The sequence below is a fragment of the Humulus lupulus genome, chromosome 7, assembly GCF_963169125.1.
Source record: "Humulus lupulus chromosome 7, drHumLupu1.1, whole genome shotgun sequence".
NCBI lineage: Eukaryota > Viridiplantae > Streptophyta > Magnoliopsida > Rosales > Cannabaceae > Humulus > Humulus lupulus.
In genome coordinates this window covers 20,622,413-20,639,556 of record NC_084799.1, presented here as the reverse complement: position 1 = coordinate 20,639,556, position 17,144 = coordinate 20,622,413, and the positions used below count along the sequence as shown (strand labels likewise).

At 35.4% G+C, this 17,144-nt stretch overlaps 3 protein-coding genes across 5 annotated transcripts; 2 read left to right on the top strand and 1 right to left on the bottom strand.

Moving 5' to 3' along the window:
• Positions 1–7,215: 7,215 nt before the first annotated feature.
• LOC133790895 (uncharacterized) lies at positions 7,216–8,185 on the top strand. The gene has a single exon (XM_062228731.1). The coding sequence runs from the start codon at positions 7,302–7,304 to the stop codon at positions 8,019–8,021; it is 720 nt and encodes a 239-aa protein (XP_062084715.1). The 5' UTR covers positions 7,216–7,301; the 3' UTR covers positions 8,022–8,185.
• Positions 8,186–8,462: 277 nt separating this feature from the next.
• Positions 8,463–10,364, top strand: LOC133790894 (putative pentatricopeptide repeat-containing protein At3g05240). The gene has a single exon (XM_062228730.1). It carries the CDS (start codon positions 8,480–8,482, stop codon positions 10,163–10,165), a length of 1,686 nt encoding a protein of 561 aa, XP_062084714.1. The 5' UTR covers positions 8,463–8,479; the 3' UTR covers positions 10,166–10,364.
• Positions 10,365–10,704: 340 nt separating this feature from the next.
• On the bottom strand, positions 10,705–16,795 carry LOC133790893 (alpha-crystallin domain-containing protein 22.3). 3 transcript variants are annotated; one of them, XR_009874088.1, is made up of 4 exons: positions 16,702–16,795; positions 15,861–16,264; positions 11,976–15,499; positions 10,705–11,521 (listed from the first exon to the last, which is right to left on the bottom strand). XR_009874088.1 is itself a non-coding variant. In XM_062228728.1 (3 exons), exons 1-3 carry the CDS (start codon positions 16,716–16,718, stop codon positions 15,264–15,266), a joined length of 657 nt encoding a protein of 218 aa, XP_062084712.1. In that variant the 5' UTR covers positions 16,719–16,795; the 3' UTR covers positions 10,705–15,263. The 3 variants fall into 3 exon arrangements, 1 of the variants encoding a protein (XP_062084712.1); XR_009874089.1 differs by having other exon boundaries at positions 15,077–15,499; XM_062228728.1 differs by having other exon boundaries at positions 10,705–15,499.
• Between the last annotated feature and the right edge of the window lie 349 nt (positions 16,796–17,144).

The window sequence follows — 17,144 nt, the reverse complement described above, 5'->3', positions numbered from 1 at the left end:
ACAAATCTACACAATAATGGGTGAAATTTGAAAGTTACAAATTTGTAACACCAAATATGTTACATATTTGGATATATCTCATATATCTAAATATTATAACTCTCTATTATATGTTACAATATGTGACACTCTTTGTCACATTTATTTAATCTAAAACATTATATTATAAAATAATATAACATTCCCCCACTAAATTAAATAGTTATCTACTGTAACACTTATTTAATCAATCATTATATTTTAACATATAACATATCCCCCACTTGATTAAATAAGAACTCTCTCTTATAGGAGTCATTGCATTAGTACATAAAGCAAAGTGTTTTTCAACTTGAACTTTGCTATAGTGTAATTATCACAAAATTTGTCGAAAATTTGGTTGCACTAGGCATTGAACCATCTTTTCATTATAAAAAATCGGTGATAACACACACACATTTGCGATGTTCACTTGAGACCTCTATGTCTCGCTTTGCACCGTTAATGGCCATGTGCACTTTCCATTCATGGAAGTTCTTGAGAATACTCCCAATTCTCATGAGATGCGACACCACCCCTAGGTCCATATAGGTAGAATTCTTACAGTATTTTGTTACCAAAAATACTTGTCTTCACAAGACTGAATTCTATTAAAAAACCTTTCGGTTTTAACCCTCAACTTTGTAACTCACAAGTACTCAATATCTCAGATGAGACTTGTTTTGAGTACAACTAATATTCACTTGATTGGCTTGTTGTTACCTATTGAACCTAACACTAGTTAAATAACTAGTGTTAAGATAGGTTACCATCAATCGTGAATCTCTTTAGGGATTTTAAGTCTCATCCCTCAAGATGATGTAGCCACTAAATCCATCGTTAGTGGCTTAATGAAAGGATCCGCCAGATTTTCACTTGTTCTCACATAGGATATTGAGATGACTCCTCTTTGAATCAATTCTCTTAGATATCCATGTCTTAGACTAATATGTCTAGACTTCCCATTATACACTCTGTTGTATGCTCTAGCCAATGTCGCTTGGCTATCACAATGTATCGATATAGTGGATACATTCTCTTTGATTAGGGGTATCTCTATCAACAAATCTCTTAAACATTCGGCTTCTTTGCCGGTAGCAGCTAGAGCTATAAACTCTGCTTCCATAGTGGAATGAGATATACAGGTTTGTTTATTGGAAACCCAAGAAATTGCACCCCCACCAAGTGTAAATACCCAACCAGTTGTGGACAAGTTGTCACCAAGATTGGATATCCAGCTTGCATCTGTATATCCTTCTAAGATTGAAGGAAATTTGGAGTAATGAAGGCTTAGTCATTTGGTTTTCTTGAGATAACCTAGGACTCTTCCAATCGCCTTCCAGTGATCCACACTTGGATTACTTGTAAACCTACTAAGTTTACTCATCGCAAATGCTATATCAGGTCTAGTACATTAGGCAGCGTACATTAGACTCCCTATAGCACTAGCGTACTCCAATTGAGCCACCGCTCTTCCTTCATTCTTCTCTAGTTTTACACTATGATCGAATGGAGTATTGACATCTTTAACCTTGAGATGGTTAAATTTGTTCAATACTTTCTCAACATAGTGGGCTTGCCCTAACGCAAAACCCCCCATTATGTTTCTTTATTTTGATACCAAGTATGGTGTTAAATTCTCCAAGATCTTTCATCATGAAGGTTGATGATAGAAACCTCTTCGTTTCTTCTATCCCTTTCATGCTATCACTTAGAATAAGCATGTCAACCACATATAAGCAAACAATGATCACATATCCCTTACAAGTTTTGGAATACAAACACTTGTCTCCATTGTTATGTCTAAACTCATTAGACATGATGGCTTGATCAAATTTCTCATGCCATTGCTTAGGAGCTTGTTTCAATCCATATAAGGATTTTACAAGTCTACATACTTTATGTTCATATTTTGGTAGGACAAACCCTTCGGGTTGTTCCATATAGACCTCCTCATTGAGATCACCATTAAGGAATGTCGTTTTGACATCCATTTGATGAACATACAAGTTGTGTATAGAAGCTAAAGCGAACAAAATTCTTATAGAAGTTGTTCTTGCAACAGGCGCATAGGTATCGAAATAATCGATACCCTATTTTTGTCTAAACCCTTTAGCTATTAATCTAGCTTTAAAGGTTTGGATAGTGCCATCAGTGTGGTATTTTCTCCTAAATTCCCACTTACACCCAATTGTCTTAGACCCCGGTGGGAGATCTACCAATTCCCAAGTGTTGTTGGAAAGAATTGAATCAATCTCATCATTGATGGATTCTTTCCAAAATGCACTATCTCTTGATTGCATAGCTTCTCTATAAGTCTTAGGATCATCCTCAACAAGAAGTACAATAGGAATTTTCCTAATGACTTCCTCTCTATTTTCTTCTACCATGTAGAATGAAATTCGTTGAGAATCTATCTCATCCACTACTAGACTTTTCTCATGATTTTTTAGCATTTGACTTCTTCTAAGTTCAAAGGGTTGCTTTACATTCTTTTGAGAATCAATTTTGGATGTAGAAGCTTGAGAATTGTTCTCATATAACAAATTCTCCTTTAGAGTTGTTGAAGCTTGAGAAGTGTTGTCACATAACATGTTCTCAAAAAATTCAACTTCTCTAGATTCAATCACAATATTAGACTCTAAGTCTAATAGCCTATAAGCTTTACTATTGTTGGCATAATCAACAAAAGCACACTTTATGACTTTTGAACCTAACTTTGTTCTATTAGGTTCGTTTTTCTTGCAATATGCAAGACACCCCCACACTTTGAAGTACCCTATGTTGGGTTTTCTTCCTTTCCATAACTCATATGGAGATATCTCGTTTTTCTTCATCGATATTTGATTAAGAATGTGACAAGCGGTTAAAAGCGCTTCACCCCATAAGTTGAAGTTCAACTTAGAAAACACCAACATAGAATTTATCATCTCTAGATAAGTCCTATTTTTCCTTTCAGCAACACCATTGTGTTGTGGTGTATAAGGTGCGGTGCCCTCATGAATTATACCATTTTCTTCACAAAATGTATTGACTTCATTAGAGAAGTACTATCCTCATCTATCACTTCTTAGCACCTTAATCTTTTTATTTAGTTAATTTTCAATTTCTAATTTATATAATTTAAAAGCATCAAAAGTTTCATCTTTATTCTTTAAAAGAAACACATAGGTATATCTACTAAAATCATCTATAAAAGTAAGAAAATACATTTTACCACCTCTAGTTAAAACACCATTTAATTCACAAAGATCACTATGGATTAAATTTAGTAAATTAGATGATCTTTCTACACTAGGAAACGGTTTCTTAATCATTTTTTCCTTAACACGTGTTTCACATTTACCATAGTTTTTAATATTGCATGCAATCATACCACATTTTAATACTCTTTTCATGGTTGAAAAACCTATATGCGATAGTCTAAGATGCCACAAATATAAAGAATCATACTCAACAATATAGGCGGAATTAACATTTTTATTGATAACATTGAAAGTTACATCATTGGTGCACAATTTAACCATACCCTCACAAGAGTACCCCTTTCCCAAAAATACATTTGATTTGGTAAGTATAAGTTTACCGGACTAAAAAATGGCTTTAATGCCGAGCTTGCCAAGCAAATCACCACTTACCAAGTTTCTACTCATTTCAGGAACATAAAGTACATTCACTAATGTAACTTTCTTGCCGGAGGTGAAAAAGACTTCAATGGTACCTTTGCCAAGTACCTTGGATTTACCCTCATTGCCCATTTGAATCTCATGGTTGCCCTTTGACTCTTCAAAGGTCTTGAACAATGATTTGTCATAGGTGACATGGATGGTGGCACATGTGTCATACTACCATCCTTTCACCTTGCCTTGGACCGCATTCACCTCACTAAGGGTAGCAACTATGTTTTCCTCTTGAGTTGTGTTTACCTTAGGTTCTTGTTGGTCTTTTCTATACCTACACTCTCTAGCATAGTGACCATTTTTATCACACACAAAGCAATGACCTTTCTCGCCCTTAAACTTGTTTGGGTTGGTTTTTGGACCCAAAAGTTTCTCATTACCCTTTTTTACTTTGTTTTTGGGATGTTTTGGTTATGACACCGCATTTGCTTTGGAAGTCTCTTCATTAGACCCCTCCACAAGTTTATCTCTACATATCGATTCCTCTTCGATTCGAATATGTTTTTGGATTTCCTCCAAAGAATAACTCTCATTTTTATGGAGGATTCTTTTCCTATAGCTCTTCCAAATTGGTGGTTATTTAGCCACTATAGCACCAACTTGAAAGGCCTCGAGAAGCTCAATCTTTAGGACTTTCAAATTGTTAACAATAATTTGCAATTCATGTATTTGAGGAAGCATGGGTTTATTACCAAAAAATTTGAAATCAAAATATTGCGATATCAAAAAAAATTTGGTACCTTCCTCTTCCGCCTTGAATTTTGTTTCAAGTGCATCCCATATCTCCTTTGCCGATTTGGTCTCGGTGTAGAGTTCATAGAGCTTATCGAAAAGGGCGTTGAGGATATGACCCCTACAAAGGAGATTGTCCTCCTCCCTCTTCCTTCTTTTCTCCACCACCTCGGGAGTGTCTTTGTCGGATGGTGTTGGGAGAGGTTTATGAGTGGATTCTAGAATGTAGGCGATTTTGAGAGTGGTTAAAAGAAACCTCACCTTGCCTTGCCATCTAGTGAATTGGACCCATCAAACCTATCCAATCTCACTAGATCTTGATTCATAATCTTTATGGTCTCACCTTCCATCGAAACAAACAAGGGTAAGCTTTTGAATGTTAGGTAAAATAATTTTGCCTCAATGGAAATGGTAAGATAATTACAACTATAAACAAAATATTACAAATAAATAATGATTGATTAAATAAAAATACAACTCTATGACTGAAAATACAAATAAACAAAAGAAGAAATAGAAGATGATAGAATATAGAAAATACAACTCTTTGACAAAAAGATACAAATAAACTAGAAGTAAGAAAAAGAAAAATGGAGATGAGATTACAACTCTAATCAAAGATACAAGTAAATATAACAAGAATGATAGGAAGAAGAACAATAGAAGAAAAATAAGAACAAGAACGGAAATAATAAGAAACTCTCACTCACACAACCAAAGTGAAGAGTGTTGGGGATCACCAACTTGAATAAGGTTTAAAACCTTTGTCCAAAATCTTATTTCCCCCTAACTCAAGCACTAAGGGATCTCTCTCTGATATTTGGAAATGCTTTCTAGAATTATCAAGCCTCAAGGTGTTTCTAGCCAAGTGCTCTAATGGATAGAAATGTTGTGCCTTACAAGTGAGCATTAGGCTCCTATTTATAGAGTTTTGAGACACCCTTTGAATTTCAAATTCCACCAACCCCCATGACTGTTACCAATGATTAATTTGATGTTTTATGGAATTAAAATAGAAACTTGGGAGTTATTTGGCTGTTAGAAACGTTCAAAATTGGATAAAACCGAAAATTGGAATGTGCTGCCAGCCACTTGGGCCGCGGCCTGACAAACAGGCGCCGCGACCCTAGGCCTTTTCCAGCAACCAATTTTCAATTTTTCCAAAAACGTTCCAAATTTATTCCCAATTGATTTTGTAACTTCCATACACAATATGGGAGTTAAAATCACATCTCTATCAGTCATTTCTCATATGGCTTTAAGAAATTCATCTCAATATTGTGTAACAACAAATCTACACAATAATGGGTGAAATTTGGAAGTTACAAATTTGTAACACCACATATGTTACATATTTGGATATATCTAAATATTGTAATTCTCTATTATATGTTACAATATGTGACACTCTTTGTCACATTTATTTAATCTAAAATAATATAACAGTCTCTCTGTCGGCGGTCCATGTCTGCTTGCTGCTCATTCAGCTCCTGATGCTGACGCTCGATTTCCCTCTGTCGTAGCGCCAAGGTCTCCGCCGCATTCTCTTGATTGGCCCTCAGATTAGCCAACTCATCCTGCAACACACTCAGTGTTGTCCTCAGCGTTTCAGAATCCATTTATTCCTCCTCAAAATCCAAGTGTGGCTCATTTTCAGTCACATTTGGAGGAGGAGGCTGAGTGGATGCAGCGCCAGAAGTCTGCCCAGCTCTCTTGGATGTCTTCGCCATTTGATCTTCTTGAAGTCTCGAAATAATTCTCTCAATGAAAGCACCAAAAATGTTGACCGTAGATTTGTCCAACGACACGGAGTCAAATAAACGACAAAGAACAAGAGGAAATCAAAAAGAGAATCAAATGGAAAGCAAATGACACAAGCGATTTATAGTGGTTCAACCCCAACTAGATGGTAATGACCTACGTCCACTTAGTGTTTTTATTGATATTGAATCTCAATATTGTGATCAAAGAACTAGGGTTCTCGAGTTTTATAAGCCTTGGGAGGATTACAATTTCGGTGGATAATCACACTATGCTCTTTTCTCTGAATACAAAGATCAAAAGTTTAAGAATCAAAAGTCAAAAATTCCTTCCTTGAGCCCTCTCCTTCTTATTTATAGGCTCAAGGGGAGTTACATGGGCCGATGGACCTTAATTACAATTAAGATCAACGTATCGAGGTAATAAAAGGAAACATAATAAATGTAATTATTACAAGATTGCGTATCCCAAAAGAAGTAAATGAAAGTATGCGACCAGCTTGGTCGCACCTAATCACGAGATTTGACTTATCAATAGTTATCTGGTCGATGGTCGAACATGATCCTTTCACTCAAAACCGACACGTGTAAGAAAATCTTACCACGTCATTAGGAGCCATTTTTGGATCAAAATTGTTTTCTTTTCAATTTTTTTTCTTTTAATTCTAAATAATGAAATAGGTTAACAACTAGATTTTTTTTTCTTCTCATTTTGGGTTTATTCATTTTTATTTGTTTTCATTAATGTTATTAGTTTTTAATATTTTTTTAAATTTTGAAACGAATATTTTTTTTAAAATGAATTTTATTTAGTTTTAATTATTTTTCTACTTTAAAAAAGATAAAAAAAATTTAACAAAAATTTGAGGGCACACTCAAAGAGTGTAACTAGGGTAAAAATCCTATTTATTCTAAATATATACAACAATCAGTGGCCACTTATATTTTGTATTTGTAGATTAGTGAAGTGGCTGATTTCAAGTTAAAAAGAAAGTAATAGGAAAAAAAATCATTTAAAAAAAAAAGAACAAAACAAAGTGAAATTAGAAACTGACAAATTTCAAACGGTCACTTTTGTTCTTTTTTTTTTTTCAAAGCAAAGTTCAGGACGATGACGATGGTGAAGACACTCAATGTCGAAAGCCCACTCCTCCTCTCACCACGCTCTCTATGCTTCACCCAAATCCATCAATCAAATGCTTCGCTTCACATCGCCATATTTGGATCAAGACCCTCCACTTCTGGCCTCACCCTTTCGCATTCACGTCGAAACCAGATCCAAAAGTTCATCTACGCTAGAAAAAGAAGGAAAACTGGGTCCCAAAGAACGACAAGATTCATACTCAATTTGATGGCTGTCATCGCTTCCAACCTGAAGATCTTACCACAACCATTGTATTTGGTTCTTGAAGAATTCGCCGGCGGAAATGGAAGTGGTGGAGATGGGGGTGCAGGCTTTTGGAGGGGTTTTGGATGGGGAGGTTTTGATGGGTGGCGTAGGAAACGAAAGAAAAAGCTATGGATGTACGGGTTTCTGCTGATTTGCGGGTTGGGTTTTGTGTTTGGGAGGGAAATTGAGAGCAATGTGGTTTGGTGGGGTATGGGTTTGGGTCCTTTGGGGGTTGCTTTGATTCAGTTTTGGGAAAAGAATGGAGGAATTCAAGGTTGGGTTTTGGGGTTTTGTCTATGGAGTTTTTTGGTGGGTCTGACGTTTAGGAGAGAGGAGTTGCAGAAATGGGTCGGCAAGTTAAGCCTTCCATCTTCATTGCTGGAGAATGTAAGAATAGGAGGAACAAGAAGAAGAAGAAGAAAAACCGGAAGAGCATTTTAGGAAGCTACAAACAAAAGTTTTGTATTTTTTTTATCATCTTTTTGTTTTGTTTTTCATCTGCGAAAGATGTTGATTTCTTCTCATACCTACTCATACACAATCACCATGAATGAAATATGATTCCCTTCTTTTTTAATATAATTTTCTTCATATTGTGTAATGCTTATTATTGTATAAATTTTTTAATTCAAGAGTATATCAACCAAATTTGAGTAGTTTGAAGTACTAGAATCATGGTATTGGCCAATACAATCAGACTCTAAAAGATGGTATCAACAAATACTAGTAGGGATTCATTGCTTCATTTCAAGTTAGCAACTTTGTTAGCTTAAATCACTATAAGAAGATTTTTAACTTATTCAATTAGCTTAGACAGATGATTCTTGCCCCATTTTGAGGCCATTACAGAGCAGTCTATTTATACTGTACTCTTGAGTTTTGCTCCACAAAAGAAAATAATGAAGAAATCCTATGACACAATTCTCTGTCTCTTGGAAAAATGCAAAACCATGGCGGAGCTGAAACAGCTACATGGGTTGATGATAACTACATCAGTTATCAAAAACAGGATTCCATTGAGTAAGATTATTGACTTTTGCGTTTCTCCCAAAACTGGAGATTTCCACTATGCAAGGTCAGTATTTAGTCAAATTGCTCAGCCTAATCACTACATTTGGAACTCTATGATCAGAGGTTACTCTTTTAGTGACAACCCAATTGAGAGTTTGATCATGTACAAAGATATGCAGCAAATGGGTATTCCTCCGGACAATTTTACTTTCCCATTTGTGCTGAAAGCATGTTCCATAATTGGAGATCAGGGCTATGGAAGATCTGTTCACAATCGCATTGTGAAAACTGGGTTTGAGTTTGATGTGTATGCTTCTACTGCGTTACTCCATATGTATGCTTGTTGCTCTGACATGGAAGCTGGTTTAAAAGCCTTTGATAAGGTGCCTAAGTGGAACGTGGTGGCCTGGACCAGTTTGATTTCCGGGTTAGTGAACAACAATCGGTTTGGTGAGGCTTTAAAGGCTTTCAGGGATATGGAAGATACAGATGTAGAGCCTAATGAGATTACATTGGTGAATGTTTTGGTTGCTTGTGCTCGAAGCAGGGATCTAGAGACTGGTAAATGGGTTCATGATCGCATTCGCCATCTGGGATATGATCCTTTCGTGTCAAGTCAAAATTTCAATGTGATTCTCGCGACTGCCATAGTAGATATGTATGCAAAATGTGGGAACTTGGAAACAGCAAAGAACCTGTTCGATAAAATGCCTCAGAGAAACTCGGTTGCTTGGAATTCCATGATTGCTGCATATAATCAGTACGGCCAGGCTGAGGGTAGCCTTGACCTTTTCTTGAGTATGCAGATTGCTGAGCTTGTTCCTGACCAAGCTACCTTTTTGGGTGTCCTTGGTGCATGTGCCCATTTGGGGGCTTTGATTTTGGGACAGAGTCTTCATGCTTACATATCAAAGACCAAATGGATCAATGATCTTGCTGTTGGGACTGCTTTTGTAGACATGTATGCGAAAGTTGGAGATCCCAATAGTGCTTGGAAGATTTTCAATAATTTGCAAAAGAAGGATGTGAAGGCATGGACTACTATGATCCTAGGCTTTGCCGTGCATGGAAAGGGCATGGAAGCTCTTAAAACTTTCAAAACTATGCAAGAAGATGGTAACGTCGTTCCTGATGAGATTACTTATATCGGCGTTTTGTTTGCTTGCAGCCATGTAGGTCTGGTTAACGAGGGTCAGAGACATTTCGATGAAATGAGAAGTGTTCATGGCATTGTTCCAACTCTAGAGCACTATGGTTGCTTGGTTGATCTTTTGAGCAGAGCAGGCCGTTTGAAAGAGGCAATGAGACTAGTAGAGGAAATGCCGATAAAACCAAACATAAACATTTGGGGTGCAATTCTAAATGGTTGTGAAATATATGAAAATGTTGATTTAGCTGATAAAGTTAGAAGTCAGATAACAAAGTTGGAACCTCAGGGTAGTGGGGTTTATGTGCTTCTTTCAAATATATATGCCAGGGCTGGTAGATGGCAAGAAGTGAATCTGGCTAGAGAGTTGATGAAGCAAAAGACCATTAACAAAACTATTGGTCATAGTTCAGTTGAGATGAAGTAGCTAATCTAATTTTGATCTTCTGACTTTATCAGTTGACATTGTAACACATGTATGTATATAGTATGCTCAGAAATATATTACAGCATGATCTCTTTCAGAGGAGGAAATTTTGTTATTTCTGTTGCCACTCTCGTGAGCTATTTTAATGTGTTCAAAAATACTATTCATTAAAAAATAAAAATGAAATGATTTTGAGACTCTCACTGTTGTTGCTAACTGCTAAATTGAAGATCTTCTTCATAGCTTTTAATTATTTTTCTTTGAATTTCTTTATGAGACTTGTTTGTCAATTTACAACTTGATTTCCTATTTAATCTCATATTATTATTGGATTTGAAGAAATATGGCTTGTTATTCCCAAATCTAAGAAAATTTTCTTAAGGGATTTTGAAACTCTAATCCTTTAGTGCCACAGTCAACCAATTCCATTTTAACTAGTTGGTTTTCCTGTTTCATGGAGACCATGAATTGGCCATCGGGTTGACAGTGAGAAACAAAGGTTCACTAGCTTAAGCTTCTTCAAAATAACAAAGAAAATATAGTGGAAATAATTTCTAGATTTATTATTGAAAGTTTACTACAAATGCACAAATATGAGTACATTATTATTCTACTTTGATCCGGAGAACAGAATACAGGAAAAACACTAATTGGAAATTTTGGAAAGGTAGCTTATAACATTAAGCACAAAGAATAAACAACACTACTCCAAATTCCGGTTATATTAATTAAACCTCTTATTAACAATATTGAAAAATCTCCGGTCTTCACTCACCAGATTTGTAAAACAAAACTTCTGGCACCCAGGTAGACCTGGATGGCACAGGCCACATAAGATTCCATGACATGACATCCAAGTAAACTACCCTTAACCTGATGACACTATATTTGGTAAGGAGGAGAGATGGGTGGAGGGAGAGTAGTGGGACGAGAGGTTGAATCCTTTTGTTTGACAAAAAGGAAAGAGGAAGAGAGAGGAGAGATGGAGGGAGACCTTCTCCCTCCAAATCTTAAAAATTCAATCCCTCAATGGAGAGAGAGGAAGGAACCGCACCCCGTTAATGTCTGGTGTCTGGCAAAAACTGTAAACGCCACAATGCTTTTGTGCTCCAAGATCTTAGCATTTGCAAATATTTGTCCATGAACCACACCACAAATTCATATGACAACCCCATGTTCAAAACATTTTGCTTTAGATTTCCCTGATTGTGCAACTTTGTAAGCAACAAGCATTGGCCCCTTCTTTGATGATTTACTCTTGGCATTTTCAGGAAAATCCGACCTATCTCAAGGAGATTAGGAAGCTTGTGACCCTACTTCACCAGACACCTGTGCCTCTTCAACATCTTCAGTTCACTGCAAAAAGAAGGGAATATGTGAACAGCATAATTAACTGATGACAAAGAGACCATAAAAATAACATCAAAACTGGAAGTAATATTCCAAAAGATTTGTAACTAATTTGCTTCAGGACTTCTCCAAATCCTGAAATAAAATGGTGATAAAATATTTTTTTTTATAAAGTTCAGAAACAATGCTTCTCCTGCAATAATTATTAGGTAAGGTCAGAATACATAAATATAGGTTCTATCAGTTTGTCAAAGAGATGGGATCTAATGCTGCAGATAAATAAAAACAGTGTCAAATTGAATGCAAAAAAAATTCAAGGACAGCAATCTAACAAAATCCTCTTCATAAAAGGGAATGAAATTTGCAACACTTTGCCTCAAAAGATTAATCCATTTGAAGAAGAAAATTGGGCAAATTGCCTCAAAAGATCAATCCATTTCAAGAAGAAAATTGGGCAAACCTTGAACTGAAGGTGTCCTTGCACCTGGGGCCTTTTTTGGTACATCACTGGTCTGATGTTTGAAAAAATCAGCAACTTCAGAAATTCGCTGTCATCATCTTCATTATCGTCATCATCATCATCACCCTCACCCTCTTCAGAAGCCATGACCAAAAACTTCATCATGCAAAAGCTATAAATGACTGACAAGTATTTCTCTCATAGCAGAGATGAAGGTATGTCCCAGTAATCCAACTTGGGGCAATATTTATAGATTTATTTCACCAACCACGGTAAAAACCATGATTCTGATTTACATGTGGCGCACGCTGTTTTCCATCACGCTTCTGTTTTACACATGCATTACCTTACAAACGTGTGTGGAAGCCTTGAACTTGGTAACCCTAGAGTGGGGCTGGTGGCCCATACATGGTAAACTTACATAACATAGTTGGGAACTTCGCTGGGTGGGGTTGGTGGCCCATACATGGTAAACTTGCATACCCTAATTGGGAACTCCATTTGTTATGTATTAAAATCTCGTGATATTTTGTGCCGATAAAATCTATACCATGCTAGATATGTTCAATAAGAATTATGAGCATAAATGGTAAAACTAGACCTAAAGTGGACGGTTATCCAATAGCACTTACGAAAATTATAGTACTTTACCATGTACACAAAGTTCATTATTTCTACTTGAGAAATGTTTGTTTATAAGATGCTACTGCAACAAAAGCCACATTTTTGGCTTGTTTATACCACTGGCTTCTGATGTGACACCTTATAAACAATGTGTTTCTCGAACATAAACAATGAGCTTGGTAACGTGCACCAAAATTTTCATAATTGGAATTGCAAAATCATCCACTGTACCACATCCGTGTGCATGTATAGTAAAGATTTTATTGACACAAAGGTATCACAAGACTTTTATACATGTCTCAACTATAGTAGAAAAGCTAAAGCTTACTATTTAGGTAACTATGTTCTCGTCAATATGATATATACATCCTTCAATAGCTCTTCATCCCCGTAGAAAAGGTCTCCTATAAAACTGTTGGCCTGCAGTGGATAAACCACACTATACAGCTATATACTCTTTTATATAATTTTCTTAAGAGACATCTTTTTATATAGTTTGAAAATCATAGCACTATACAATTTGCTCCAAGAAAAATAAGCATATAACTAGTAAGTTTAAACTAGTTGTCTCCTTCTTTTTAGCTCTCTTACCATCCTTAGAATAACGTAGAAATCATCAGAGTTATTAGACTTGAATCAAATAAAAATCAAGAGCAATTTCTTGTTGACCTACATGAATAACTTACTCCTTAATCCAGCGAATGACTCAGTGACAGAAGTCAAACCAATATCAGTCATTCTGACTGATAAAATAAAGCAGAGTAGCAAAAGTAGTTTCAAGACCTAAAAATATGAATGCTTTGTATGCATACACAGATACAAAATATTCAGTAAGCCAAAATGTACTCACGAATGATGTCCTGTTTCACTTTATTATCATACCAAGCATTTGCAATTAGACATTCACAAGATGTCTTGAAGTTCAATTTTTTGTTTGTTTTTTTTTACAACCATATAAAGATTTTAGAATATCAGTTATTGATAATGAAACTCCCAAAGAGCACAGAGTTTTGTTAATACGATACGGAAGAACAACTGAACTACTATAACTCTTAATTTCCCCTATTGACCATCAAATTAAATTATTTACATTTAATTTGAAAAGAAGGCCAGGTAACCAAAAGAAGCATCATATTGTTAAGCTTATGACAGAAAAGGACAGAAAAAAATCTTGAAAATTACTATAAATATAAACATGTATAATATTACTCACCGCCTGAAAGGATAAGCTCGAAAAGGCTGTCTGATAACTCAAGCATTATATGAATCCCGATTTGCATTTGAATAATTGTGCTTCATTTCACAAATCTGCTAATATTTATTTTTCTATTATAATTCTTCAATTACTACCTACATCTTCTCTTTGGTTGTTTGAAAGACCAAATTGTGACCTTACTAACTTGCCTGTGCATATAAACTACCAAAGACTAATTAGCTAGAGTCAGAACAGATGAAGTTAACACTCTACATATGAAGGCTAACTCTCTACTTCCTTGAACACCAAAAATCCGAGTGAAGTTAGAATCTCTTCCAAACCTCTATTTCTTCAATTAGTTTATTAGAAAGCTATAACACAGTCATAATACTACTCATTTTCTTTAAACATCAATATTACATACATTAAATTAACATATAGCTGCCTGTCCCCTTTGCATTCTCTAGATAAAATTCAGGAGGGAAAAAAATTGCATGGAGCGTTTTTTTTTTACTTTTTTTTTTTTCACAATTTGCTTAATATAGCTGACTATCTGACAGCATAATCTACAATCTACACATTACTTCAAATATATAAACACCAATCCACACATTACTTAATATATGAAATATAGTATTGTCATATTATAGTCTAATATCCATGACAAAGACTCGTATTATTTATAGTCTAATATTCATAACAAAGACTCTTGTCAACACTAAGGGATTTTGTTGGAGAGAACAAGAAAAATTATAACAATAATAGAGTGTTAGTGTATACAAAATTATCTTGCCAAAAGGACATTTTCATTGAGAACAATAATGTCCAACCTATTGTAAATGGCTGAATAGTACTGAAAAATCACTGCTAACAAAGTCTCGATTGGAACAGGGTTACAGCAAAGGAAACATACTCAACAAGTCAATAGAGTCATGACTCGTAACTAGTAAGATCCCAAAGAAAAAGTCAATAAACTCATGAGTTTAAGGCTTTTCATTTTTCCGATCTTCTAAGAGATTGGAATGTTTGGTTGTAATTTCTTTTAAATGATCTTATATCATCTTCTATGATTGAAGATGATAACTTATCAGCTTTTGTAATTTTTCCTCATCTAATATACTTTTCCTTTCTTATCAAATAATAATAAGAAGAAGATTCCAAAAGAAAAGAAAGAAATGATAAAGTAAAGCACCATAAATTCCAAAATTTGCCAACTTTTGCGCATACATGAAAATTTAACAAGCCCTCAACATCACAACAAACTTGGCTGAGATTACCATACCTCAAAAATTAGCACAGCTGTCAAGCTACATTTCCCTCAAAATCAGAAGCAATCAGAACCTCAGCTACCCGACCACAACATTTTAAACCATGTTCAATCTATTCATGTGAAGTTCCCACTCCATAAAACGCCGACCTTGTTGGCTGAACTCAATGTTCACCACAAAGCAAATCACTTACATTTCGCTTTACCTTTTCTTTACAATGCCTTCCAAAATCCCATCAGTCCCAAAAGAACCAGAAAATTGTTCCTGATCAACTGGACCAGGAAGCTGGAAGGAGATAGAAAAGTGCCCTGGTGGGCACAAGTTCCGTGTTAGCATGTGAAAGATTTGAGAGTTCTTGCAAACTATCTGCTCTCCAGTAGTAGTCACTCCCTTTATTTGTACTTTACCATCAGGTTCAATGTCACAACTAAATTCTCCTGCAATTGCAAAATCAACAATTAAACTTCATTACTCAGGAACCTTACTTATATAGCATTGGATCAAGGTAATCATTTGTTTTTGTCCTCACAAGTAATTTAAAGATAAGATTTCTGTTAGTGACATGAAACAGAATGCTTTTGACAAGTGGATAATTAAATTGTTAAATGGTCTAAACTGAAAATTTCATAAAACCAGGCAGATAAATTTCTATTGGGTGGAAAAGTATAAGAAAAAACTGACTTCTATCCAATGTAGAGGCACATACATGCATGTCAAGGGAACACATGAGACGACATTTTCAACCATAACAGTTTCCTAAACAATTGTAGACACTTGCAAGAGTACAGAGAAACTCACTCTCATCCCTTGATACTCCAGGAAGAGAAACACGAAACAAGTAAGAATCCTCGCATTCACCAATGTCCATTAACCCTATAATTGGCCCAATTTTTCCCACAGCAGCACTTCCTGTCAGTGCAACCCCAATTTTGTTGGTGGCCATAATTTTATCCCAGTCTTCCTTAGTTGTGAAAGAAGACAAAAATATAATGGCTGGTCCAACCCTTTCCACATTTTTATTCTCACTTGCTGGTGATGGTGATGGTGATGGTGATGGTGATGGTGATGGCGATGGAGGACTGTAACTATGTGGCAACGGTGGACCGATATATGGCATGCTATTAAGAGGTGCCACGGCAAGAACTGGTCTTTGTGGGGTATTTCGTTCTGTATCATTACTTTCACTCCTTGATTTTCCAAAACTGTAAGATGAAATGAGCTCAAAGCATATAAGAACATCATATACAGTGGTATGTATATGAAAAATCATCTCTTAAAACAATTTCCACTAAACACAATGAAGCTAATCAAATCTACATTCTCCCAAAATGTTTTAGAGTTGCAAATAGAGTTAGCAACCATAATGTACAGGCAAACTTTAGAAAATCCCTGAATCAACATTTTCATCATTAGAGCGAAAAGCTCAAAACTTAACAAGAAACCCCACTCAAAAAAAGTACTAATACATAAAACCAAAAAACACAACACGCATTTACCAATCTGATCACAAAAGCACCGAGTATACCTATGATCTATCTATACATACAAAGCACGAATGCGTACATGTGGTCATATAAAGTTGCGAGTAGAACATGCCCAAACAAACTAAGAAAGAAAGACATATTAAATTTAGAGTTACCAGGGCGGAGAAGCCATCAGAGACGTACGAACTGAGTTGCAGCGGCGAATTTTTGTCGTTTTGCTTTGGACGAGTGTTCTTTTGAGCTTGGGGTGTGACTCGAGTATTAGTGGGAAGGAAATTTCACTTTTTATACTTACTAATATGTATAATTACAACAACAAAAACAAAATCTTAAGAGTATTGGTTAGCGATTAGAAAATTATATTTTTAAAAAATGAGATTCTGAAATAAAAGTTTGAATTTAGTAATTAAAATCATATTTCTGAAAATGTGATTGGTTCAGTAAACTGTTTTTGAGATTAAAATAAATGAATCTGTAATTGATATTAAATTTAAAAATATAACAGAAACTGAATACATGATTGGAACAGCTGAATCTGAATATTATTTTAATTTTATATATTTTATATACATAGGTTGTATGATATTAAATTTTGATA

Bases quoted from the DNA above. Each gene is read 5' to 3' on its own strand.
- LOC133790895 (XM_062228731.1), top strand. From the start codon at position 7,302: ATGACGATGGTGAAGACACTCAATGTCGAAAGCCCACTCCTCCTCTCA.
- LOC133790894 (XM_062228730.1), top strand. From the start codon at position 8,480: ATGAAGAAATCCTATGACACAATTCTCTGTCTCTTGGAAAAATGCAAA.
- LOC133790893 (XM_062228728.1), bottom strand. The intron at 15,500-15,860 runs GTGAGTTTCTCT...TTGCAATTGCAG, and splicing joins TGGAGTATCAAGGGATGAGA to GAGAATTTAGTTGTGACATT.